The 27,234-nt window shown below is 38.5% G+C and overlaps 1 protein-coding gene across 3 annotated transcripts; it reads right to left on the bottom strand.

Annotated features, from left to right (window-relative positions):
- si:ch211-85n16.4 (ras and Rab interactor 2) lies at window positions 1-26,899 on the bottom strand. 3 transcript variants are annotated; one of them, XM_036570455.1, is made up of 13 exons: window positions 26,594-26,899; window positions 25,819-25,912; window positions 19,345-19,430; window positions 17,659-17,762; window positions 17,300-17,483; window positions 17,044-17,155; window positions 15,157-15,229; window positions 14,568-14,659; window positions 11,548-12,846; window positions 5,968-6,276; window positions 5,607-5,744; window positions 1,667-1,830; window positions 1-1,504 (listed from the first exon to the last, which is right to left on the bottom strand). In XM_036570455.1, exons 3-13 carry the CDS (start codon window positions 19,402-19,404, stop codon window positions 1,181-1,183), a joined length of 2,859 nt encoding a protein of 952 aa, XP_036426348.1. In that variant the 5' UTR covers window positions 19,405-19,430; window positions 25,819-25,912; window positions 26,594-26,899; the 3' UTR covers window positions 1-1,180. The 3 variants fall into 3 exon arrangements, with proteins under 3 accessions (XP_036426348.1, XP_036426350.1, XP_036426351.1); XM_036570457.1 differs by lacking the exon at window positions 25,819-25,912; XM_036570458.1 differs by lacking the exon at window positions 25,819-25,912 and having other exon boundaries at window positions 19,345-19,427.
- Between the last annotated feature and the right edge of the window lie 335 nt (window positions 26,900-27,234).

Raw genomic sequence — 27,234 nt, 5'->3', positions numbered from 1 at the left:
TTAACTTAGTTAATAGAAACAATAGCTCATAGTCTTGCTTTAACACTAGACATCATTGAATTGAGGGCAAAGAACAACTCTTTTGAAACTGCCCTGTTAGTTTCACAAGCACAAGTTCAGAATGTGGAAATAATGCAGGGCTAAGACATTTTCTCTACAGCTCAATGTACAAGCAGTAAGGGCAGAATAATGACTCTGAGATCCATGATTTGAATGACTAAAATTTAGTTGAAAATCACTCAGAGAAACGTAAAAATACAGCATCTTTTCAACAGTTACCACCAACAGCAAGATACATTTCTAAATAAACACATTATCTTACTGTGAGCACAGTAACCCATATATATATATATATATATTACTCATTACTACATATAGTACTACATACTGTTACATTACTACATATAATATATCCATATATTCCCATTAGATCCATTTCAGCTTCCATTCAAGGCCTCCTGCTCCTTCTGCCTGTATATAATGTCCCCTTTTCTCTAATGCTTTTTCTCCTAAGGAATTTTAGGATAAATCACCTTAAAGTCTTCTGAGCCACCAAAGAGCAACATTTGAGCAATACAATTTCCTCTGTGGCAAAAACACGGTTTAGCTTGGTCATACAAAAAAGAACCTTCCACACTGCTAAGCATAGCAATGGATGCATGACCTTGCAAGGGTCTTCGGAACATTGGTAGGATACACGGCATCATTAACTTTCTTTTCCATATTTCTTTGACACTTTAGAGAAGTACTGAATGTCTTCCAGTAGGACAGTGCATTCCATTAAATGTAATGTCCATTCTAGTCTTCCAACATAAACACCATTGAAAAGGTGTAGGATGAGCTGAAGTGGAGAATACACAAGTGAGGATCTGGAAATATTCTCCAAGGAAGTTATTACTTATTACTTATTAAGGTAAACAAGTGAAATTGATACAGCATATTTGATTAATATAAACTGACGCTGATTCTGGAGGGCACTGTACGCTGCACTCATCTTACTGACTGTACCATCAAGGGCAGCTATCCAGCAAACTTTTTTTCTTTTGAGTTTCACCTGACCCTCCTAGTCACATGGCGAACTGAGAAGGTATTTGGGACCCCTAAACATTGGCTCATATAATACAGCATACAGTGGTTCCTTACAATGTTTCAACAAGTGTAGTCCACAAATAGTCACTGTTCAGTCTGGAGGGCAGCTGCTGTTGAGACGCTGCGATGGAATGCAGCCATTAGGTTTTGGCAGTCTTCTATAGACGAAATAGAAGGGCTTGGGGTGAGTGCGGCTGTGGAACTCAGCTTTGATACACTGAGGGTATGTGTCTGGGGCCAGTTGTTGGCTGCTGTCATCCGTGAGAAGGAAGAGAGCATAGTTTTCTGGGTCAGCCACACGGAATTTGTGGGCACAGAGGCAGCAGACTTCCTTGGCTGTAGTACAGGGGCGCACTTGCAAAGTTTTAGCTGTGCAGCCATTGTCAACCTCTTGCAGAGCCACTCGCAAGTAATTCTGAACATACATAAACATACAGAAAACAGTTAAAGTATATCAATTTAAAATATACACAACAATCTGCAGTTAAGCACTTGTGAAACGTATGAGCACTTCAATTTCCTGTGTCCTGGAATCAGTGTAATACATATACAATACTGTAATCACTGCAAGCAATACCTGGAAGTCTTCTACAGTGGGAAGATTTTTCTGGATTGTACGTCGTTGGTGCCACTGGTGCAGTGTATTGCGAGAGGTAGAGCTGAGAACACAAGCAGCCTGCTCTTCCTTGAAGTTCTTAATCAGTGACATGGCTCCATATGCACTGGTAAGATAGTATCCACCTAGAAAACATAACACAGATGTGGCAGTTATTCACATGATCATACCCACACAAATACACTTGTATGTGACACAATTTGGAAAACTCAGCATACTGCGGCATAGGTGGTGAAAAGAAGCCAGAGCAAACCACTATTTCTGCCTAAGTAAGTGCTCTTTTATTGAACAAATCAGAAAAGGCCACTGAATAACAGTGAGTATAGTGGGGAAGGCCACTTCTAGCTATAGCACTTCCATCTATGGTAGAAACTAAACCCACACTAACTAACCCACAGCCCAACACAATAAGACATAGTCAACGCATAAACACATCTTAAACTAACAAACAAGAACATTAAGAACAAAAACAAATGTCCTTTTAACGAAGGGGGAGGAGGCACGCGGCACAGCTTTGTGCACCACGCACCCAAACCCCCTTCTGAAACACGGAGCAAGTGGCAGACGCCATATGCCCCCCCTTTAAGGATCAAAAAAAGTCCCTGAGATGTGAGGGAGCACATCACCCCCACTGCAGTCTCTCTGCAGTAAGGGTTTTGGAATGTCCTTTGTCTTGGTCAACACAAGTGCTGCGGGGTACCCACTCCCTAGCCATAGTCTCTTGTTCGCAGGGTCGGTATGGGGCAAGTCTGTCTCTGTGGACTATAACATATCCTTCAGCGACAGGAGCCGTCCCTTCCTGCGGCGCAGGTTGTATAGTCACACCTGTGACTAGGGCTGACCCTGGCAATGTGAGTCATATGCCTGTTTTTGGTGAGCACTGGATGTGCCCTTGTGGTTCCTAGCGAGCTGGTGTATGGCATGGAGACAGTGGTGGAGCTCAGCATACCCTGCTAGGGGTGTGCTGCCCTCTTCCGACTTTGGTGCGCAACCAAAAACCAGCCCCACGGACGTCTTGAGCTCGCTGCTAAACATAAGAAGAACTGGGGTGAACCCAGTCGACTCTTGCATGGTGGAGCGGCACACCAGCAGGACCGGAGGTAGGTGCTGGTCCCAATCCCGCTGATGCTGGGCAGTGACAATAGCAGGGTAAGTAGCAAGCACTGATTAAAATGCTCTATGAGGCTGTCGCTCTGAGGGTGAAGTGGTGTAGCCTGAGTCTTGCAAATGTCCAGCCAGTCACAGGCCTTAGCCATGATCACCAACTTGAAGTTCAAATAATCCATGGCCACAAGAATACAGTGGTTCCCAGCGTTGGTGGTGGGGAAGGGGCAACTGTTTCCATCGGCTGCAGTATGCAATGACTCTTTCATTACATTCCTGTACTTGCAAGAGGATGGTGCCAATGCTCTTAGCTGCACTTTTTCAGGTGCAGTCAGAGGTTACTGTAAACTGCTATAGTCCAGCACCTGCCAATACCTGCTCCACAAGTCCAATGAGCTGAACCAATGTGGAGCTGGTGAGCTGATCCAGGGCGTCATCAAAGCATGGCAGCAGATACGAGTCATCTTGGCTTTGCTGCAGGAGATTTTCTAACGTAACATAAGAGGAGGTGGCACACCTCTGTTTAGCATCGGGAAAAAGCATAAGAGCTGGGTCTGGCAATCATCTCAGACTTGGTAAGTGGTAAGCCAATCATATAAGACCTGGAGGAGGGTCTCTGGTACTACTTGCTTTAACACTGATCGATAACCACTGAAGCTGTGACAGGATTTGGGCTTGAAGCTTTCTAAAATAATCATTAGGCCTTATCCAAAATGCATCATTTAGTTCTGAGATAAGTGTGTTGGCTTAAACATTTTTTAAAATCCATTCATGGCAGAGATGCAGAGATGTGTCTTATTTTTTTCAGTTTACCATTTTACCATTATCAACATTACATATAAAAAAAATCAGAAGACGTGTAGGTTCACTGGTCATTTTGGATAGAAAATTAAAAAGACTAGATTTGCATCACAAGACATCACAACCCCTGGTTCCAACACTTTGAAGAAATCCAAGTCAGTAAGTTTCTCTACAGTGCACCACACTTGTTTGTGCATTAAAGTTCCTTAGGGGACTTATGCGCTTAAATCAGCATAAACAAATTATTGAAAGGTTGCATGTATAAACTTAATATTATATATATTAATTGTTAAGATAATACAAAATCATCTAAGATAATACAACACTAAGGATCATGTATACCCGCATTCCTTAAAAACTTTCTGACCACTTCTGACCACTGCCTTTTGAGAACAGGAGACCAACACCCAGGTGGAAATGAGTCTGTAAAGGAAGTGCCTTGGACTGTAACAATGCACAGCACAGACAACCCCCTAAGGTTTCTGAAACCCTTCCGGTATCCAAACACTTACTACTGGAAAACACTGAGATGGCTGGCTCCTACAAGTTCCTGCAAATTTCTTTTTTAGGCTTGTACAAATACAATAGCGTCTAAAGCAATCAGATTATCTGAACGCATCCTGACATCCCATGTCTTATCTACAGTCGGGTCTGCAAATGTATGGACATTTTTATTGTTATTGTAGCTTCAACCACAGCATACTATGAGACTTTCAGTTTTAACTTTAAAGTATTTACATTCAAATCTGGTGAACAGTGTAGGAATTACGACCATTTTCATAAATAGCACTCCCCATGTTCAAAGGCTCAACAGTAACAAAATAAAATCATAATCATAAATTGAATGGTAATTTTTAATACTTAATACTCCTAGACATCATCAGACAGACAATGTTTTTTTCTCTGATGATGCTCTGCCAGACCTTTTACTGCAGCTGTCTTCAGTTTCTGCATGTTTTTGGGGTGTTTTATCTTTAGTATTGCCTTCAGTTAGTGAAATGCATGCTGGATTGGATGGAGGTCAGGTGATTCACTTAGCTATTGCAGAATATTCTACTTCTTTGCCTTATAAAGTCTTGGGTCGTTTCTGCACTGTGCTTCTGTCCATCTGTCCATCTGCACTGTAAAGTGTCATCTGATGATATAACCTTATACACTTCAGAAGTTATCCTGCTGCTTTGGTCAGCAGTCGCATCAATATCAATAAATAAAAAGTAATTGGCTCCACTGGCAGCCACACATGCCCACGCCATAACACTACTTGCACCATGCTAGACAGACGAGGTGGTATGCTTTGGATCATCAGCAGTTCCCTCCTTTATCCATGTTCTTCTCATCATTCTGGTACAAGTTGATCTTTTTCTCATCTGTTCTTAACTGTACTTTTTTAAAAATGTTTTTATTGGCAAATTCAAATCTGGTCTTCCCATTTTTAAGGCTTACCAATGGTTTACATCTTGTGGAGCGTTGTGAAGAGTTTTTTCTTCACCAGGTAAAAAATTCTTATGTGATCCACCACAGTTGTTTTCTATGGTCTTCTGGGTCTTTTGGTGTTTCTGAGCTCACTAGTGCATTCATTCTTGAAGAATGTAACAAATAGTTGATTTGGCCACATCTAATGTTTTTGTTCTCTCTCAGATGGTTTTATTTTTCAGCCTAAGGATGGCAATGACAGCTCTTTGGACTTTATATTGACAGTTAACAGCGACAGATTCCCAGTTCAAATGCCACACTTGAAATCAACTCTAGGCATTTTGTAAAATGGCCACAGAACAGCTAAGCAAACAACTCTCCTATTAAATGTAGTAAAATGGATGTAAATCCAACACCGTTCACCCAATTTTGATGTCAGTACCCTCAAATTAAGCTTTAAGCTTGTTAACAATAACACTTATGTACTTGACTGTATGTATAGGTATTGGTAAGTAAAAGAGCAACTGAGAAAGCAAACACAATTGTATCCACAAGTCAGTATGGGGACAGTGGGGAGGTCTACCTTCTCCATGCAACAGAGAGGGGTCCAGGAGCTCCATCATATATTGCACCTCTGTGTCCAGCTGTGGCATGTCACACTGAGCCAACACATAAGTCAACATGGGAAGGAAGTCATCAGCCCCAAACATCCTCCCTGCCACTGTTACATAGAGAAGGAATGCATTTCCAACAGTAAGTACTTATTTTCCTAATTTAACATGCAGTTCTCCATCATTTAACCAATGCATTCATTGTGTAATTATTGAGATTTCAAACTCTCTGACTGACTGACACACACACACACACACTCACGCACACACACACACACACACACACACACACACACACACACACACTCCAGACCCCCACATTGCCCTGCTCACCCGAGTAATCCTGCAAGACAGTGTAGATGAGCTTGCATACACGCAAAAGCACCATGACCTTCCTCTCTGGCGAGTACATCTTGCACATGGAACGGAGTTTGCGTCGGATTCTCTCAATGGCATGAGAATCTGGAGGCTGGGCTCCGTCTACTCCAAGCTCTTTTGGTTGCTTGGCCCTGGCCAAGGCCAGATTCTCTTGCAGCTGTTCCCATGCACCACTGCTGACCTGGAAGTCATGCAGGGCAGCCTCCAGTGAGCCATGCAGAGGCTTCAACACACATTTATGCATGGCTTTTTCCAGCACTGCATCTAAGAGGAGAAATGTGTACAATCATTCTCTAATTACACTCTCAAATACACTGCAGTTATAAAGCCAATGGACTAGGGATATAACAATACAACATACTGCACTGAAACTGTTTCACAGCATATGTTTTGTTGTATCATGAACATATTTGCTACAGGCCAGAGCATTGGATTGGAACACTAGAAAGCACAGTATTGTTTTAAATATTGTACTTGAATAATGTTTAATGTTCTAATAAACTGAAGATGAAAACATTTACATATTAACATAGGACCAATTTTTTAGCCACTCCTTATTTTGGTTGTATCAGAAAATGTATCAAATTGAGACACTAATGTATTGTATAGAATTGAATTTTGAATTTTGTGACACGTTACACCCCTACAATTAACCGATCTATGATCCAACCATTCCTACCTTTTGAGTTGTAGTTTAAAAGTCACTAAGTTTCCAATAAATTATTGAGTTAAGATTATGTTAATGTAGCTAATTAAAACATCATCAGTGTTCTGTTAAGTTCATCAGAGCTCACAGCAGAAACACTATCCAAACTGCAAAGGAACTGAATTTCAGACTACCTTAAAATCCATATACTAGGCTCCATATTGCTACTTGATATTTTATTTGCTTTAGATTCATGTACAAAATGAGTTCTGTACTACATCAAGTCTTGGAGTGCAATGAGCATTCTAACACTATCAGATACTGAGCACTGTCAAGGTAAGGGATGAAAATATTAGAAACCATACAATAAAGGCGTGTGTATAATTAGCAAATATTTATTAGCATTATATTTTAGGTATACCTTGCTTGTTCATCTTTGTGTTTTTGAAGCTAAAATCACCCCTGTAGTCCCTTTCAAAAAGACAAAAAGCTCAAGTGAATGTGCACTGTGTAAACCATTCGAATGAACCTTCTTATGTATAGATTAACTTAATTTTTGAGATTATGAATTAGTTTAACAATTACTTTTGTTTTTGCATACTACATAGCTACAAGGAGTTTAAGCAAATATTGCACAGAGCTCCAGAGCTTGTGTTATTTAAGACATTTGCTCTCAGTTGATGAAGAAAAGGCACTCCAAGTCCGCATGTGCTAGCCTTTTGACCCAGTGCTGCATTTCAACAATATGTGTTGTGGTGTTATTAGGGAATGGAATCTTAAAAGTTGGGCTATGGCCACAGGAGGTAGCTTACACAACAGCAGACATTAGAAATGTTTTGAGACCCCACACCCTCATTCCCATGTAATTTCCAATAAATCAGGTCCTCTGAACAGTGAAAGTTTAAATTATCGGTCATTACTGATGCACACAATTGTAAAAGATAATGAAATTGGAGATGCAGAGCAAGTCAACTGAACAGGTATGGCTCTACCTAATAAGAGAAATAAGCAGCTGCTTAGGGCCCCGGTGCCACCCAGGGGGCACGCTTACTAATTCTGGGTTATTACTGGGCCATTATGTTTTCTGCAACTGGTTAATCATGTCTCAAAAAAGCACATATGCACACATGCATCTAGAGCTGAAAAACAGAGTAGAAAGAGCAGACGAGGAGAAGATGTGGAGTGAAGATATGTTGTTTTTTTTTCTTTTGTAGTGTTAATGTTATGCCATTTAATTTGGCTTGTAGTTGAAAAACAAGTAGTTGATCTAGGGTCCATGTGCAAAACAAGGCCCATGGGTCAAGTCAGGCCTGTGACACAGTCCTACTAGGCCTGCGAAATGATTTTAACTTTTTATTCTTATTAGTCCATTTCACCCTGAGATGCACTACAGACTCTAGCATGCACTGCATGGGGATCCCTTTCTCCCAACAACAATCTATGGGCCAGTAGTTACATAAAAAGAAAAGATGCCTGGTGTCTAGTTCAAGCAAGTAGGTAGTTTTTAAAAAATTACCTAAAACAATTTCTTTTCATTTAGAATTACAACCCCATTTCCAAAAAAGTTGGGACACTGTGCAAAATGTAAATAAAAACAAAATGCAATGATGTGCAAATCATTTAAACCCTATATTCATTGAAGTAGTATAAAGACAACATATCAAAATGTTGAAACTGAGAAATTTTATTTAGTTTTTTGAAAAAATATATGCCCATTTTGAATTTGGTGCCAACAACATGTTTCAAAAAAGTTGGGACAGGGGCAACAAAAGGCTGGTAAACTTGTGTAATGCTAAAAAAACACCCGGTTGTTGATTGGTAACAGGTCAGTAACACGATGGGGCATAAAAGAAGAAGTAAATATGGGGAGGGGTTCACCACTTTGTGAAAGACTGCATGATCAAATAGTGCAACAATTGAAGAATAACATTTCTCAGCAGAAAATAACAAAAAAACTTTTGCTTTTCATCATCTACGGTACATAATATCATTAAAAGATTCAGGGAATCTGGAGAAATCTCTGTATGCAAGGGACAAGGCCAATAAACCAGACATGATTCTGTGGAGGAAATCACTGCATGGGCTCAGAAACACTTCTGAAAACCACTGTCTGTGAAAACGGTTCATCACTGCTTCCACAAATGCAAGTTAAAACTTAAAAACGCAAAGAAGAAACCATATATAAACAGGATCCAGGAATGCTGCTACCTTCTCTGGGCCTGAGCTTATTTAAAATGGACTGAGGGGAAGTGGAAAAGTGCCTTGTGGTCCGACAAATCAAAACTTGAAATTCTTTTTGGAAATCATGGACACTGTGTCCTCTGGGTTAAAAACCACTTAGTTTGTTATCAGTGCACAGTTCAAAAGCCAGTATTCATGATGGTATAGAGGTGCATTAGCGCACATGGCATGGGTGACATGCACATCTGTGAAGGCACCATTAATGCAGAACAATATATACATGTTTTGGCAACATATGCTGCCATCCAGATGACGTCTTTTTCAGGGAAGGCCTTGTTTATTTCAGCAAGACAATGCCAAACCAGCTCTACATGTATTACAACATCATTGCTCCGTATTAAAAGAGTCTGGGTGCTAAAAAGAAAAAAAAAGGAATTTTTAATTTAGTTCAAATTTTTTTGATGTTTGAAGTTTCATGACATTGTAGTACATAATAGTAATGATCACAAACTTAAGTGTAAAAGAAAACTTTTTAAAAATCACTCTTAGTTGAGTTACATACTTGAACAACAGTTTTGAGAAAAACTACTCAGTTGGCAGCAATTTAAGTTGTTTTGTTACAACCTAACTGACTACTCAGCAGAGACACTGAACACATTAATGGTTAGGATACCTAAAACATGTAAAGTGCATCCAAACTTGCATTTAACCTACATGTAACAACATCTGAAGACAAGAAAATAGGATCTAACAAACAGAAATCAGCTAACTAGGGGAGCATTAGTGCACATAGCATGGGACGTGCACATCTGTGAAGAAACCATTAATGCTTAAAGATATATACATGTTTTGGCAACATATTCTGCCATCCAGATGACGTCTTTTTCAGGGAAGGCCTTGTTTGCTTCAGCAAGACAATGTAAAACCACATTCTGCATGTATTACAACAGCTTTGCTTCGTATTTAAAGAGTCCTGGTGCTAAACTGGCCTGCCTGCAGTCCAGATCTGTCACCCACTGAAAACATTTTGCGCATTATGAAATGAAAAATACAACAAAGGAGACCCTGAACTGTTGAGCAGCTGAAATCATATATCAAGCAAGAATGGTAAAACATTTCATTTTAAAAACTACAGCAACTGGTCTCCTCCATTCCCAAACACTTACAGAGTGTTGTTAAAAGAAGAGGTGATGCAATGCAGTGTGTAAACATGCCCCTGTCCCAACTTGCTGTTGTTGGCATCAAATTCAAAATGAGCATATATTTTTCAAAAAACTATAAAATTTCTCATTTTCAACAGTTGATATGTTGTCTTTGTATTATTTTCAATGAAATATGGGTTTAAATGATTTGCAAATCCTTGCATTTTGTTTTTATTTACATTTTGCACAGCGTCCCACCTTTTTTGGAAACAGGGTTGTATTTTTGAATAAGTATTCAATGCCTTTTTTGCTTTTGCAGTTTTGGCATATTTTGAATAAACAATGGCCCGTTCAGGTCATTGCAAAATGTTAAGTAAAAATGAAATAAAAACACAGCTGGTTACGGATTTGCTGAGATTTTTTAATATGGCCCTTTTTAGTGGTTGAGTTTGACAGTTCTGATCTAGGGTCTTTCTAAAGAAGCAGATTTAACTTAGACTTTCTGAAGTCTGAGCATCGCAATTAACTTGCTTTATGCAGTTAACAACTTTCACTGTTAATCCAGGTTTAAATACTCAGACTGTATTTAATCCTTATGTGTGTGCACATGAAAGTCTGACATTTATGATGAATAGCCAATCAAATGAAACAAACGAGGAGTTACCAAAGAAACCGAAATCATATTACCTAAATATGAAGAAAGTAAACTATTTATAATGGTTAAAAAAAAACAACACTGTCTCCACTGCCACCATGGTTAGATCAAACTAAGTTGAAAATTAGCTAGGTAAGCAAAAAGTTATGTTTTATGAGACAGACCCCTGAATCTGCCAAACCATGCTACGAAGGTTTTCTGTGACTTATTAGAACCCTGAACGAACATCCAATCATCAAAAATACAGAAATTAGACAGTTATAAATTTACATAATTTAGATAGCTTGTGGTGGTTATACGTTAATCTTTAATGTTACAGTACATCAGCTAGCAAAATATGGGCCTCAAAAAGATCCCTATTGGGGCACCCCTAAGGCTAAAGCTGGCCCTGTAACTTAGTTAGTAATTGTAACATGTTGTGTAGGACATAGTGTAGGAGACAATATGTGATTAGTATGTTAATAAATCTGGTTTAAAACTCATAGACTTAGCATTCAAATGAGCTCACCCTGGCTTCTGACATTTTAAAGAGAGGAGGCCATGTTAAACACATGTAGGCTAACATTTTGAGCTTTAAATCAATATGTAATGATAACACTAACAAAAATATGTCCTGAGTAGCAACTTATAGCCCAAAGAGCAACTTATAGCCCCCATAGCATCATAATATTTTTCAAACACTAATAAAAGAGTATTGGAAGATTATGTCTACATTCTAAAATGCCAATATTACATTTTTCTAGATGCAGAAAGACATGTGGAGGATACAAATTCACTCAATTATAATTATAATTTACACTACTTTGTAATTGTACGAAATAATTACTTTTAATTTAAGGAGAAAGGCCCTGATTGCAATAAAGAGCTGTGATAAAAAAAAGAAAATCCAGAAGAAAATCTGAAATACTTACCAATTTGGTCTTCAGGTATCAGGGATTCAATGGGTGGATTTAGCTCAGAGCCCTGCATTAAGTAGACCTTCATCTGGGTCATAAACTGTCGGATGGTCTGCAGCAGGTCCAAGCCTGACGTGTGACAACTATGGTTCTCCTGCACAAAGCTTACATAGTCCTGTACGAGGCAGCCAAAGTAAGAGCTTTTGTCTCGGGATAGTTCGATAATACGGCGCAAGGCACGTCTCTCAGGGGTGGCCAACACGCCCAGAACTCCCCTGACCTTATGAAAGTGCCCTTTAAGTGCCTGTGGCAAGATCAGAAGTGATCCTGGACGGGCCCCCACAGGTCCCACTGGCAGGAACTTCTTGGAGTTTCGGGAGGTTCGCATCCGCAGCTGCAAGTCCCTCTGAAGTCCTGCACCGTAGTCGTCCTCCTCTTCATCCTCTTTTTCCTCATCACTGCTGTTGTCTGTGGAGAGGCCTCGGTCTGGGCTAAGGGACAGATCTGATTGGTGAGGGTGCGGGGACAAGTCCAGGGAGTCAGATGAGGAGGTGGATGTGTCACTTAGTCCTTGGCATGACTCTCCTTTTCTATCCCAAAGCTGAAGAGCCTCACTTTTATGCCTCAAAGGTGCCTCACAGGCTTGGTTGGCTTGGGACAAAGCCTTGGCTATGTTCTCCTCATCTAGCGCAAAAGTACAGCGGTGATGATCAATGTCCAGCTGCTTTTGTGGCAGAGGCGGCGCTTGGTATTTTTTTAGAGTACTATGCTTTGGCCCCATACAGCCTATGAGTTTGGGTCTCTGCACTGAGCTCTGACTGCTTTTGGCCCATGTAGCAGTCACGGGCATTCTTTTCTGACCTGGTAGCAAAGCTGGACGACAAGGCAGGCGGCGAGGTGGAGGTGGCCTGGGTGGCGGAGTGGGCCGGGATTTGTTGGTGGCCCCCTGTGATTGAGAGTTAGGCTTGAAGGGGTCTTTGTGAGAGCCTGTTATGGCATTCCCTGTGAGCCATCGGTGTGTCTGGAGAAAAAGTGGGTTAAAGAAGGACAGTGGTAGCTCACTGGAGCTACTCTGATCTTTATGAGGAGCAGCGGAGCAGGTACGGGTCAGTGCAGGAGGAGCACACTGCTGACCAGGTAAAACTTTGTGTCCTGATAGGGTCTTACTCTGTGTCCATGTTACCTGACTTTGTGACTTACTCTGTGTCCATGTTATGTGACTTTGTGTCCTTGTTACCAATGGTTCACACTGCAGGGAGCTGGGAAGTTTGTTCTGAACTAGCGAACAAGAACATGCCTTAGAGTCCCAGAATCCTGGCAAAAAACAGAGGCACAATACAACAGAGAAGTAACTAAAGAGTCATGAACTTTTAACAAAATGTCAACAGAAAGTCAGTACAAATACTCACGCTTTTTTCCTTTCTGTTTCCTGGTTAGCACAAGGTATAAGTGTGTTTGTGTGTGTGTGTGAGTGTGTGTGTGTGTGTGAGTGTGTGTGTGTGGGTGTGTGTGTGTGTGTGTGTGTGACAGAGAGAGAGTGAGATTCAAAAGTATCCTCTAATCTTCACAATCTTGAAGGTTTAGAAATGTCAGTGATTTCAGCCTTGCATTACGGTACGCAAGTGCCGATTCACAAGTCCTGAACAAACTGACACATGCTGCTAACACACCCAAAATCTCTGAGTCACTCAAATCCAAACAAAGTTTCTGTGCGGACGAGTGAACTATAAATGCCAGAGAACGCCCCTCCTTTTTCTCCTCCCCCTTTCTACCCATTACATTCAGCTGGCCTAGTTTCGTTCTCTCTGCTTGTCTATAGCAGTCATTTTGCTACAATGATGGACATTCTATAGAAATTGTATGCTTTGCTCAGTTAAACCACAACTTTTTTCTGTATCTTAAAAATTGTCCAAATTTCAAGTAGTACACCTACATGAAATCCTACATGAAACTGAATCTAGATAAATAATTTCTTGAGGGCACATTTCAGAGATCAGAATACACAGTATAAGGAATACAGTGAATACGGCGACTTAGTAAATTTCTAATTGCTTTTAAAAAGTATTTTGTAAAGCAGCAAAAAGTAAAACAAGTTTCACAATCAAATGTGACTGGAACGAAAATTGTACCTAAAATTTATTTTACAAGAAGCATTATCCTGTCTGTCAAACCTCATACAATCACCATTCCCTCATACAGTGTTATGCAAAAGTTTGGGTGTCCTGACCAAATTACATTTTGTTGATTGAAAAACTAAGAAAAAATAAGTACACATCCTCTTTAAAGAACACAGTTTTGCACATTTTAATTCCCAATTACTGTTTATTTGCTGGAAAAAAATACTTATGGTACATTTCCAGCCCCCATCCCAATATGTTAAACTCAGTAAATAAATGGAAATCATGCACAAACATTTGTAGAAAAATGCCATGTTTAAGTTCGCAGTAGAGAATGTTTTAACTTATTTTCACTTCAAAATCAATGTGTCATTTAACTTATGGTGTTCAAATGATTTTATTTATATATATATATATATATATATATATATATATATATATATATATATATATATATACACACACACACATCCACACTTGCACTTTCACTCTGATGCTCATTCCATTTGTGTCACACTTACTTGGCAACACTAATAATAACATGGAATGAGACCATAACAGGAGTGCGACTAACATTGCAGCAATGAAGGCACAGTGAGAGCTCGCTTACAATTTCATCAGCAGACAGCTTTTGCCATGTTACAACTACAAACCGTCTTTCACAACAATTAAATTAATCAGTAAACATGACAAACAACTTACAAAATCATTCTTAAGTCTTATTTGCGACAACTACAATGTTATTATCTGCTACGATATTTTCTGATTAACATTTATAACAGCGTGAACATGATATACGCTAAATCATTTATGCTAAAGGCCAAATACCTGTGGTGTAGGAATAGGAAAGAATACTACTAATGAGTGGAGCGGGTTATTGTTGAGAGCTTTTGTGCTGGCCTGATCCCTGTGCAGTACCTGCTCCTAATGTAGCCATTTTCTCTAGTTCTGCGGGGGCCTTTGCTGAGCTGATGGCTTCAGGAAGCTTCAGGGTGAAGGGCAGAACATCTCTTTAGAGGAAATCACAGGAGACAGCCAGACAGGAAGTGTCAGAAAGGGCAAAAATAAACAAGGGAAGGAGAGCAATAGCTAGAGGTTTGCAAAAAAAGCCTGAATGAATACCACAAAATTATGTCCAGGGGTGTTGTAACAGAGTTCTTTCGCCTAGTTATGGTAGTCTTGCAAAAAGCAGTGGTCTCACTGTTTATAAATTAAGGTCTAAAATATCCCATCTAAATAACTTAAAGGAGAATTCCACTTTTCTCACTGGGTCTTAACTCTATTCTGTAACCCTGACATGTTGTGAGTATTTTCAGGCACATTTCCTGTCCTTGATATTAAAATAAAACTGTAAGTAAAGCAACAAAACCACTTTCAAAAGGTTTTTGCAGCTCAGCAGAATTGCATCCAAATCTGATCTGTTCTGCTGTGTCTAATAATCATTTGCATTTAGCTATTGAAATTTTAAAAACACACACAAAGTAACAATGATTTTTAAGAACTTTACCTGCTGATGCAATAGAAGGCCACAAGGCGGAAAAGATCTGCAAAGCTGATTCCTGAACCTTCCAAAGAGAATGCTAGAACACATAACATCAAGACAGATTATTAACAAATTATAAAATTATAAAGTATGCTTATTGTCTAACCATCTCTCTGTTCATCAATCCTTCTATCATTTTGACTTTAAGGGGTCAAGTGGAAAAAGCTGTTTCATACTGTATATCCAACAAGCTGATACACAGCCCTGTTTCAAAAAAAAGTTGGGATGCTGTGCAAAATGCAAATAAAAACAGAATACAATGTGCAAATCATTTAAATCATATATTTAATGGAAAACAGCACAAAGACAACAAATGTTGAAACTGAGAGATGTTAATGTTTTTTGAAAAATACGCATTTTGAATTTGATGTCAGGTACATTTGTTGGGACAGGGGTAAAAAATGCCTGATAAAGTTGTGTAATGCTAAAAAACACCTGGTGGAACACCTCACAACTAATTGGTTTAATTGGCAACAGGTCAGTAAAGTGACTGGGTATAAAAAGAGCAACCCAGAGAGGCTGAGTCTTTCAGAAGTAAAGATGGGGAGAGGTTCACCACTCTGTGGGAAAATAGTGCAAAAATTCAAAAATAACGTTTCTCAATGTAAAATAGCAATATCTGTATCTCTAAATATTTAGAATTTGTAGAATTGTGCATGTTGATATTATTTATATACTGTATATTTGTTTATGTGTTATTTATTGTATTTCATCATATTAATATATTGATTATATACTGTTTGTGTGTATGCAGATGTGTGTTTGTGTATATATACACTATATGTAAGATGGGACACACACTAAGGCTCTCGTCAGTCAGATGCCAGAGTATATTACCTCCATGCTCACCATAAAGGACACACATTACAAAACCCGCTCAGATGATTTTATTTCCCCAAGTTTTTAGTGAGCTGGGTAAAACTGTCTTTAGCTATGGTGCACCAGTGAGCTGGAAGAAGGTACAAGGTACTCTAAAGCTTGACTCGCTTGTTTCTCCTAGGGATTTTAAAATTTTACTTTTGAATTATTTTAGTTCTGTTTGTAACTGTTTTAGTTGAATATTTTATTTGTCTATTTATTTTTATCTTTAATTTTTCTATTTTACATGCTATTATCTTTATATATTTTTACTTATTGTTTTTATTGTTTCTTATTAATATTATATAAATTGTTTTTATTGTTTTTATTTCCTTAATATTTGTAAGGATTTTCTTTTATTGTTTTAGCTTTACTTTGGAATCTTTATTCTTTATTTTAACAATCTTAATTTGTGTACTCTTCCTGTGGCTCTCGGCTACATTGTAAATGAAGGCCCCCCTCCAATGTAAACCCAAGCTTAAATAAAGAATGATGATGAAGATGATGATGATACACACACACACACACACACACACACACACGCACACAAGTTTCCCTTAAAAGAAATGTGGATACTGATCAAATACTGATTAATCTAACATTTGGTGTCAGCATTTTTGAGTGAGGCTCCAGATTTTTGCAATCCACCCTGTTATAATATTTTACTATTTTACAGTTCAGTCTTCCTCTTTGAAAGGCGTATGATATTTTAAAAAGAGGTATAATTTGAAAAATGGAAAAAAGAAAGAAAGAAAAAGAAAACAACTTCAAGGCCTATACAGTGTTTTCTCTTTTTTCTATATCTTTGTAAACAGGCATCCACTGTTGCCTTATAACCCTCCCTTACTTGTTCACTTTGCTCATTTAAGAGAAACTTTTACCTGATTTAAACATAGAGACCATAATGTAAATAAAATGATAAATCAAAAATAAATAATATCATTATTGTGACATTTTCAAAACAAAGATGTGTCTGAATGAGAAGCAACATACTGTATAAGCTCTCCTTTACAGGGTAGTGGATGACGGGAGATCCTGGCATATTATTCACACGAAGAGAGAGCACCTTTCTCTGTAGTGCAGATGACCGCCACACCAAAAATGCCTGCAGGGGGCAGAGGTCACAAACATGTCTATTATAGGGGTCAACAAATGGTAGGAGCCCCTTTTATACTTTTACTTTCCTAAACATGTCCCACAATCACAAAACACACTCACATACATCCACACACACAATTCTCCTTCTCACCCCTGCTGGTTGTTGTAGTAGGATGTGATTGGCCTCCTGCTCTGTAATAGACAGAAGTAACCAAATGGGGTGTGTGAGAGTGAGCCTGTCCAGCACACTCACGTGTCCGCTTACACAGTCGCTCACACAAGATCTCCCTCCCAAAGGGGACTGCAAGTAAACCCCACTCACCTCTCCCTCCACTCTGTAAGGAAAGAGAAAGAAATCAAGCAAGAGATTAAGGGTTTACAAAGCCATTCAAGTTCACAGTTTCATGTCCTTGACTGTACTAGTTTGTTTTCTCATCTTGTGCAATATATTTTGTGTTATTATAGTGATGTGAGTAACGTGAAGAATGAAAGAACAGAGCTTTTACTCACTCTGGGTAGAGAGGGGCTTCAGGCTCTCTGGTGTATCTCTGTGAGGCTGTATAAACCATTTCCTGCTCCAACTGATCAAGCTCTGATGCAAATGCATCAACCAACTACAGAACGAGAAAGATTGACAGAGATAGACTTTTACTGAAAACAGCTAGTATCAGAGAGAGAGAGAGAGAGAGAGAGAGAGAGAGAGAGAGAGAGAGAGAGAGAGTAAGAGGAATACATCCTCTGCAAACACTGAAAGAGAAATAGCTTATGAGGGTATACAATGAAGAACCCAGCGACAGGACACCGCTCTCATGAAACTAACAAATGTTTCAACCTCCTCTAAGATCCATACAGAGGGAGGAAGTCAGTTAGTCACCTTCCTGTGCTCAAAAAAAAAATCCATTCAGGAAACTGGACACATTAACATTACAGCCCCAAAATCAGCCATGAAGTAACTCTTCGTGTAGTCCATGTAATGCCTCCCGTAATGTCAGCTATTGCAAACTGGCTTCAGTTGCTTATCAGCCTGTGAGCTCATGAAGTGGCATAAACATTTCGTCGTTGGGGGAATAAGGGGTCTCAGGAGGGATGTGAAAGTGGACTTGGATACAGAGTTAGATGCAGAGTTTGTGAGGCCAAGAGCAATTAAACTGAATTTTCATTTTTGTTGCAAAATTTGGGTTTCGAGCCTCTAAAATTTAAAGCCAAGCAGACTGCTAAGAAGATAATGACCTACAGATGGCAGTATTCTTCTACAATACCAGAGACACAGGTTTTGTTCATGACTCTACATGTAAACACAAACATGCAAACATGCTGTTTGAACTTTATGTCCAAAATTAATACCAATTATCATATGAGAAGATAATAAATTCAAATCTGCAGATGAAGAAGATGTATGTATGTGCAGGTACTCACCACCATCATAAATAAAATAGCTTTGACAGCAGTCAAACACATGCACACTACTACTACTGAAGTTATTTGGCCACCATTTACCTACACAGTAAAATGCCAGCTATGCTTCAGAGTGCACATAATGAAAGAGATACAGAAAATAAATACATTGGTTTGTAATTTTATATGATATTTATACAATTCAAATGTATTGTTTTATTCCAAAATGTATTTCGAATACTTTATACAAGTACATTAAGCAATTTTTTTGGCCGTTTTCATACATTTTCAAATGTATTTAAAAAAAAACACTTTACATATATTTCTTGTCCATATAAGAAAAGATGTATACAAATGAAGATTCATTTCTGTCATTAGAGTAATCCATTCTCATCATTATAATGATGAAGACTAATACTCTAGTTAGACTGCTAAGATATTGATCATCCTAGCAATCACAGTAAATTTCTGCCATTCTTCTGCTTTCATCAGCTAATGGAAAAACAAAAACAAAACAAAAAATAGAATATCTCAATACAGCTTGCCCCCAAATATCCACCCCAAAGCAGTTCCAAATGTTTTTCTACCCTCAAGATACATCAAAAGAAGTTTCCTAGTATGCCTTCTGTGGCACTTTTGTTGAAGGTGAGTAGGTATGTTTATAACACTTTCAGAAATGGTTACATTATTATCAAAGAAACAGAGAGGAACAGAAACTGATAGCTGACTGAAAGGGAATTTGACAGAGGAAAGAAATACATGAGACTGAATGATGATTGAGAGTTCAAAGTCACAACTTACCTTTAAGAAACTCCCAGTTCTGTCCCTCCTGCAGGGCAGGGAACCTATGTTCATGGACATGCTGACCTGGCAGCCTACAGACCCTGCTAATTCAACAGGAAAGGGGAGACGTAAGACATGGGACTTGATACGACTGCATTCCAGTGGTGCTAGAAGCTTTTTTATGTCATCTCAGATCATTTTACCTCTTCATTTGGTGTGTTTGTGTTTCTGTCAGGCTGTGTGTAGTTTGTGTGTTCTTGACTTGCACCAACGCGTGCTGTGCACACGCACAGGAAGTTATCAAGATAAAGAGACGTCTGTGAGCCCTACTTTAAAGTCTACTGGCTGAAGCCAGTGGTACTGAGGGACTTAGAGATCAATTTGCATATTATAATGGCTCTGTATGGAGTATACTCAACCATTCTTTTATTTTTGTTTTACCAGAACACATCGCTGGACATGAAAAATCTCTTGTTAACATTTTCCCTGTGTTTCAGAGACAGTAAATTATCTGTAAGACATTTATACATTCTTCTTTAAGGGGAATTATGACAATTTTTATTGCTGCCTTCTACATAATTTAGTTACTTGTAATTCAGAGATGTAAACAAAGTCATTCATAGTGTTTTCATGTGAAATGGTTTGTTGTGGAGAAAATTACCAACCTGGATTTTCACCAAAATGATGGTGATAGAAACCAGGGATCACAATGTCTACAACAGAAATACTGCCATTTTATCTGTCATCAAAAATGACCAGTGAACCTACACATGCCTTCTAATATTTAATGTGATGTTGTGAAATACTGTCATAAATGTCATTACATCCAGCTATAGTCTATTCCTAACAGCAGTGCAGTCATCACCTTACATATTCCAACACTTCTGCCCTGACACAAAACAACAGCAACTAACCAGAAAGCTGGATTCACACAAACACAACCAACACTGCAGCACCTCCGCTATAAAGCTTGTGTCCACTCAGCACAAGCACAACTTCTGTCCACAGAAGATGATAAACCTAAGTTAAAATCAGACAGCAAAACCTACAGAACTAAAGATGTACAAACTTTAAAAGAAAAAATATATAGGCTACTGCTACAGTGTGCAGATCCAGTAAAGATGACATGAAAATGAAATCAAACAGTTGATGTGCGAAGATGATGAAAAACAACACAGACACAATCTTAAAAACCTAAACCAAATTATTGTAGGGAAAAGCATACTGCCACAGTGGATGTGAAACATGAAACATTTGTGACAGTGTTGTGACAATCTATTATTTTGGTGCCCACAACATTGTCACAATGTTAAAATGTAGTTCCTCAGAAACAGTGGTGGACAGTAACAAAGTAAACGTAATTCGTTAATGTACTTAAGTACTTTTTTGTGTATCTGTACTTTACTGAAGTATTTCCATTTTGGGCGACTTTTTACTTTCACTCCACTACATTTCAAAGTCAAATATCTTACTTTTTACTCCACTACATTATGCGAAATCCGTCGTTCCTTTTGGCTTATGTGTGCATAAAAACGTAACATGTCAAAACGAAAGAAGCGTGAAGTAAGCACACCAATCAGAGTACAGTGCATACTTAGTTTTGAGCTTGTTTTGACCTGTTGGATATACCTACCCGGTGCAAGCATATGGTTCAACGTCAGTGCAGCAGTGTAAAATTTTGGGAGTGCCTATGCCAACATAAATGATGGAACTAACCTAACTTTGTGTACATAGACCACAGTATAGAAATATGTACACATGTGCAGTTGTGACTGGCATGTGTCTTTTTTCTCAATTTATACAAACACTTTCATTTTATAGTACATTTGTTTTTGCTAGTTGCTAGTATGTTTATGAAAACCTACAGATGCAACATAGTAAAGGAAAACACATTGGTGAACCTGTGTTTAAAGCAAGTTTTCTTTAAACTTAAACTTGTAACTAAGTTGCAAATAAATCTTAAACTGAAAGTTTCCTTGTTTGCAAAAAGTTATTTCATAGACATTTGGTTCTACCTAATGGAAATTGTCTGCCTTCAGTGTTTTGTGCTTATAATAATTTTAATAGACATCAGCGTCAGACTAATTAATGACATTCTCTTAAAAGATTGGTTTACCAAGAATGACACTAGAGTATTTTCACCTAAAATAAGTTGATGAAGCAAGAGTCTTGTTACAAAAATGGTAATAGGACATTAGAGTCATAATTAATCTTTTAGTACTTTTACTTTCGATACTTAAGGACATTTGAGGGTAAAATACTTTTGTACTTTTACTCAAGTGAAGGTCTCAAGGGAGGACTTCTACTTTTACTGGAGTAATATTTTACCTTGGGTATCTCTACTTTAACTCAAGTACATGATTTGTGTACTTCATCCAAAACTGTTTAGAAAGTTGCAACAACGTAATATGATGACATTCTTTAGTTAAGAGAATTGTTTTAAGAGGAATGACAAATCCAAACTAGCTAGATGCTTGTTTAATACAATACAGAACTAGCAACAGCTACCACTGCTAGTGACATTTTAACACTTGCTAACCAGGCCAAGGAGAATCCTGTCTAAAGTGATTTTTTTATGTCGAAGTAATTCATGACTGACCATGAAAGCTTGCAGCTGTGCAAGCACAAATGTTAGTGACATGGTGACTGGCTTGAACCTCGAAGGGCAGAAGCTCACAGGACTGTCGTTGTTTTCTGCTTTAACACACTACAAATAGTCAGTGGTTAATGAGCTGTTGTTTTGTGTGGAAGTGATTATTGGCTGACTAGGAGAGATTGTGGCTGTACAAGAACCAGTGTAGGAGACACTGTAACTGGAGGCTCAAAAGACTCTTGGAAAAACGTGGCACCGTTTTTTCAAAATCATCTTATTGTTAAGCTCCTCCAAGGCCAGGGTTGGTAAACACTGCGCCAACCTACAGTGGCCCTGCATCTCCATAATAGGAATATTGGTTGTCCAGGTCCTACTACAGTCCTGCAAGTCTCTGCCTGAAAATATCTTACCTACAGTTTTATGTAGGGAGCTACCTATAAAAATGTGCTATGGTACACAAGACTGAAGCTTCTTATTTGTCCAGCTACTTATTTGCCAGCTTCTTGTTCAAGTTTTCCTATTCCACCTTAGGGGCCAGGATGTAACTGCTGCACCATTCCAAGTGAAATGGGAAAATTTGAATAGGAAGCTTTGGTAGGATATTAGCACAATTCATCAGAACACTGGGCACGCTTGGTTCACACAGCAGGTAAAAGTGGCCCAAATCTTTTTTCTTCATAAGTGACACAGATGTGTTGTCTGTGTGGCAGTGTGAACAGCAAAAAGCACACTGAATCTGCATGGTCAATTCTGATTTGGGACGCTTTCATATGTGGTACTGAAATCCGATACGTATCCCATATGAGGCATTATGACTCCATCTGAACAGCCAGATTGGAATTCATGCGACTTTTACAACAATCCAACTCAGTATTCATAAGAATTTCATGCTGCTGAGACCTCATAAACATTTGGAATGATGTTTCTGTACAAACAAAATTAGAAGACACTTATCTAAACTGCTCCATGTTTGAAGAGATTTTGAAAGAACCTCACGAATGTAGCCGTAGGAGAATGAGAAGAAAAAGAAAAGTTACGTAAGTTGGAAAGCAAAGTTTAAAGAAAACATGGATACAAACCAAGTGGCTGTGGCTGAGTAACAGGCCCGTTTTTACAGCAAGTGAAAAGCCCAGCTGTCAGCCATCGTAACTTCTTATTAGCTGTGATGCTGCCGAAGATCACAGGAGCCTGTTGACTCCATTTTGATTGTTTACCTCTGGGTGAGCGGGCCATGCGAAGCATTGTTCTTTTGTGCATGTGGGTCAGTTTGGGAGTGTGATCTATTGAGACTAATGATGCATATAGGTCATATTTAAAAGACATTGTGAACAGTCTAAAAAAATAAGATTTGGGCCGCTTTTACCTGCCCATGTCATTAACATTGCTGTCTGTGCAGTCACAGGCTCTCATAGTTGGTCATGAATCATATCCACATGAAAACCACTTTAGACCGAATTATCCTCAGCCTGGTTAGCGAGTGTTAAAATGTCACTAGCAGTGGTTGCTATTGCTAGGTCTGCACTGTGTTAAACAAGCATCTAGCTCTGCTCCAGAGCTACCAAAGTTTAGACTCATCACTTCTTCCTAAAACACATCCCGCAGTAAAAGTCTCTCCTGACATCCTGCCCAGCGTTTGATTGACAGGAGTGCCTCATTAACAGTGAAAATGCAATTACAAACAGGATTGCACTTGCTTTTCATTTTGAAATGTAACAATGAGGAAATGCAATGGCAAATGGGTGATGGTGTTTTGTTTTTAACATGTGATGAAATGCAAAATACATACACATTTTGCGTTTCAATTTGAATTATGTCTTCAACTGGAGCATCACTAAAGGTTCATGGCTAGGAGGGCTAAGCCTGTACTAGGGGAGTCGGGGGCATGGTCCCCAAAGGGATTTTTTTTAAATGCCCCCAAAATGTTTACAAAGCACTTCTAGAGTAGTAATGCACAGACAATGTCAAAGTACATCAGCCGTGTTAAGTATATCAAAAAATGGTTATTATTCAAATTGGCACACAGTAGATCTCTCTCTTCATAGTTGGTATTAGGCACAGAGATAGTATAACAACCACTATATCCATCCAATTACAACAGGCACAGATAAAGCAAAGGTATTGTCAAGCAATGCTACCTTATCTCTCTTAGATACGCTGTGGTGCAATCAGAAAGAGCATTATTTTGCTCTTTAAGCATGTTCAATTTTATTACACTCAGATTAAAAAAACTCAAGAAAATAATAATCAATCATTTTATTATTATTATTTTGTTTTAACTGGTAAAAATCTCATCTGCTGACTATTAATTTACATCTACAGGTCGAAGAATTGAGAGATATAAAACTGTTACAATAACTTTTTTACACAAAGCTGAAGTCAGCTTCTTGTTTGAGTTTTTAATGCAAAGTTACATTCTGGACCCTCTCAAAGGGAAAATTCGAACAAGAATCTGACGAAAAGGAAGCCAATTTCAGCTTTGCCCTTTTCACTGACATTAACTTACTGTAAACAACAATATATGGCAAATACTGGTATCATTGTTTCAAAATACTGAAGAGAAATCTGAAAACAAAGAATATAAAGAGCTGTCAATAATGTTATTTCTATCCCTCTTGCGCGTGTACACTCTTGTACTTACTATGAAGTGAGGTCAAACTAGCTTGTCAGCTAGTTAGCTTATGTTAGTGTTAGCCTAACCCAGGGGTCGGCAACCCAAATGTTAAGAGAAGCCATTTTGTCCAAACAAAAATCAAACCACCTTGAAAGCCACAACATTTTACGCCCATGTTTCCATCTTGGCTGTAAATACGTCTCAGTATGCGCTAATGTGCTAGTACAGGCTAATACATATAAACGAAATCACAGACTTACTTTGCTCTGCTACAAGCTTTAGCTCAGCTGTAGCCGCTTTTCTCGCAGAGTACTTTTCCACAAAAGTAGAATAACTTTAGTTTCTTGTAAAACGTTTTTCAACGTTCGATTTTTAGGAGGCTGAAGTCAGCTTTTTTTATTTGCCAGCTTCTTGTTCAAATTTTCCTGTTCCACTTTAAATGGTGCCTGAGGTGCCAGAATATAACTGGTGCACCATTTAAGGTGGAACAGAAAAATCTGAACAAGAAGTTGGAGAATGAGATGCTTCACAACTTCTTAGTGTTTAGTGAATGTCTCATCTGTCTAGTTTTTCTTCCTTTTCCCGCCTGCTCACTGCTGAGGCCTGTAAATCAAACCACTCTGAATGACTTTGTTTACATTTTACTAATTTAATTATGTAGAAATTTAGAAAAATCAATGGAATTCTCCTTTAACATGTATCTTACAATGTCAGAACATAAAACAGGAACAGACCAACCAATCACTCAATAAATAAAATGAAATAAAAAAAGGACAGAATAAAGTTGTCCCAATCAGCATGGCTATGTCTGGTGGCATGGTGGCTCATAATTCAGTGAAGAGCTGAAGAAACAGAATGAGATTATCCACACTCCAGTTAGCCCAAATACACAGTCTGACACATTAATTAAGAGTGAATTATGTCCACGCTGAGTTCAAACTTTCCCAAAGCATATGCAATATATCAGAAATATGGACAAAATATTTATATTGCGACTGTAAAGCACGGCAAATGACTAAAGTGACATTCATCACCTGCACTCTTTTGACCAAAATAATTTACTTTTGTTTGCATTTAAACCTTGCTTCCTTAAAAAAAACCCACAAACACTCATCTGCAACTGTGATTTGTCAAGATGTTCACAGCACTGTTAGAAAAAACCCCAGAACAAATCACTGTGATTTGATAGAGGGCTCATTTGCATATCACAACCATCTGCAATAGTATTGCAAAGGCCATTATTGCAATAACAATTAACAGACAATATATTGTGCAGCCCTATTATTACCGTTGGTTCTGTTGGGGAAGAGGTCCTTAGTCTGGCAAGCAGTTCAGGCTGTCTCAGCTGAACAGTGAAGTGTAAGAGGACATGCTCAACGCAGCTGCATGCAAACAAAGACACATACGATTCAATGGACAAAAATTGACATTTTCAGTGCCGCTTGCCAGTTACCCACTGTTTACTTTCTTCATTTTGATTTCTTGATTATACAAACCCCTTTCTGAAGATCTGTGATGTAATTTTTATACAGCTAAATATAAGCACACAGTATTTTAACTGCAACTTAGAGCGAGCAAGCTGTTCTAACATTTTGCCAAGCATTATTCTGTTAAAGTGATACTGTGTAGTGAATTAAGTGAATTCTAAAATGAAATTTGCTTCATTGGATCTCTTCTATTTCTACTGTTAAACAATAACTGAATATTATATAACAACTTAACAGCTGAAAGTCCTCACTCGACCAACAGAAGTCTGAAGAATAAGAGAATTTGGTATAGAAGCAAAGGTGCTATATTTTCCTTTGCCCAGACAAGGTACTACATGGGATTAACTCGCTTCGCTTATAGTTACAGGGAGTTTTCACAGATCACAGATTTAAAGATCAACACAGTTTGGGATTTTAAATTATATTCGGAATATTGTAGGATTTATGATTGAAAGAATCAGAAGGAATACATGTTTGACGAGCATGTTTAAAATAACATAAACGATAATAAAAAGTACAAGACGTACAGTTTGAATTAAATATCCCTGCATCGATCCAAAGAATTCAGTGACTAACCATAAGGCGCCGTGATTCAGGTGAAACGCACGGTGACAGTGGGGTCCATCCAAGATGACATATGCACCGTCCGGACTGTATTCGACGACTGTTACCATCTAGACTTCATCACTTCACTATGTGCTAAGAATCTACAAAGAAGACGCTTTACACGACGACGCTTTGTTTTAACATCACGCTTTCTTCTTCTGGCTCTTAACTCCGAATTGCCGACAGACACGAGCGCGCACTGGCTTAGTGGGTCATGTGTCCATCACAGGCGTGTCCCAAGTTTCTACCAATGGCAAACTAAATAAACACATACGTTAAAAAAAAAAACACAAACAGAATAATAAAAGTGTGAAACGCCTCTCCGTCAATTTCAACTCATTCTCTCTCAATCATACAACAGATTTTACAGAAACTACGAACAACCTTTCAAATGTATTCTGCCTAGTCTCGCGCACAGCGACTAAAAGAATGGGTTTCTGTTCTAATTCAGTTGTTCGTGTGTTACCTAATCGTCTTCTCCATTTGTGGTTTAAACCACGCCGGAAAAGTAGGTTCTATCAAAGGAGACCATTGTTCTTAACAGACTTTCACTTTTCTAACAAACCTTCTACGTGCAACCCCCCCTTAGATTACATATAAGCTGACAGTAT

Source organism: Colossoma macropomum, unplaced genomic scaffold (assembly GCF_904425465.1).
Source record: "Colossoma macropomum unplaced genomic scaffold, Colossoma_macropomum, whole genome shotgun sequence".
Taxonomy (NCBI): Eukaryota; Metazoa; Chordata; class Actinopteri; order Characiformes; family Serrasalmidae; genus Colossoma; species Colossoma macropomum.
The sequence above is the reverse complement of the archived record's forward strand: the minus strand, read 5'-3'. Positions and strand labels throughout refer to the sequence as shown.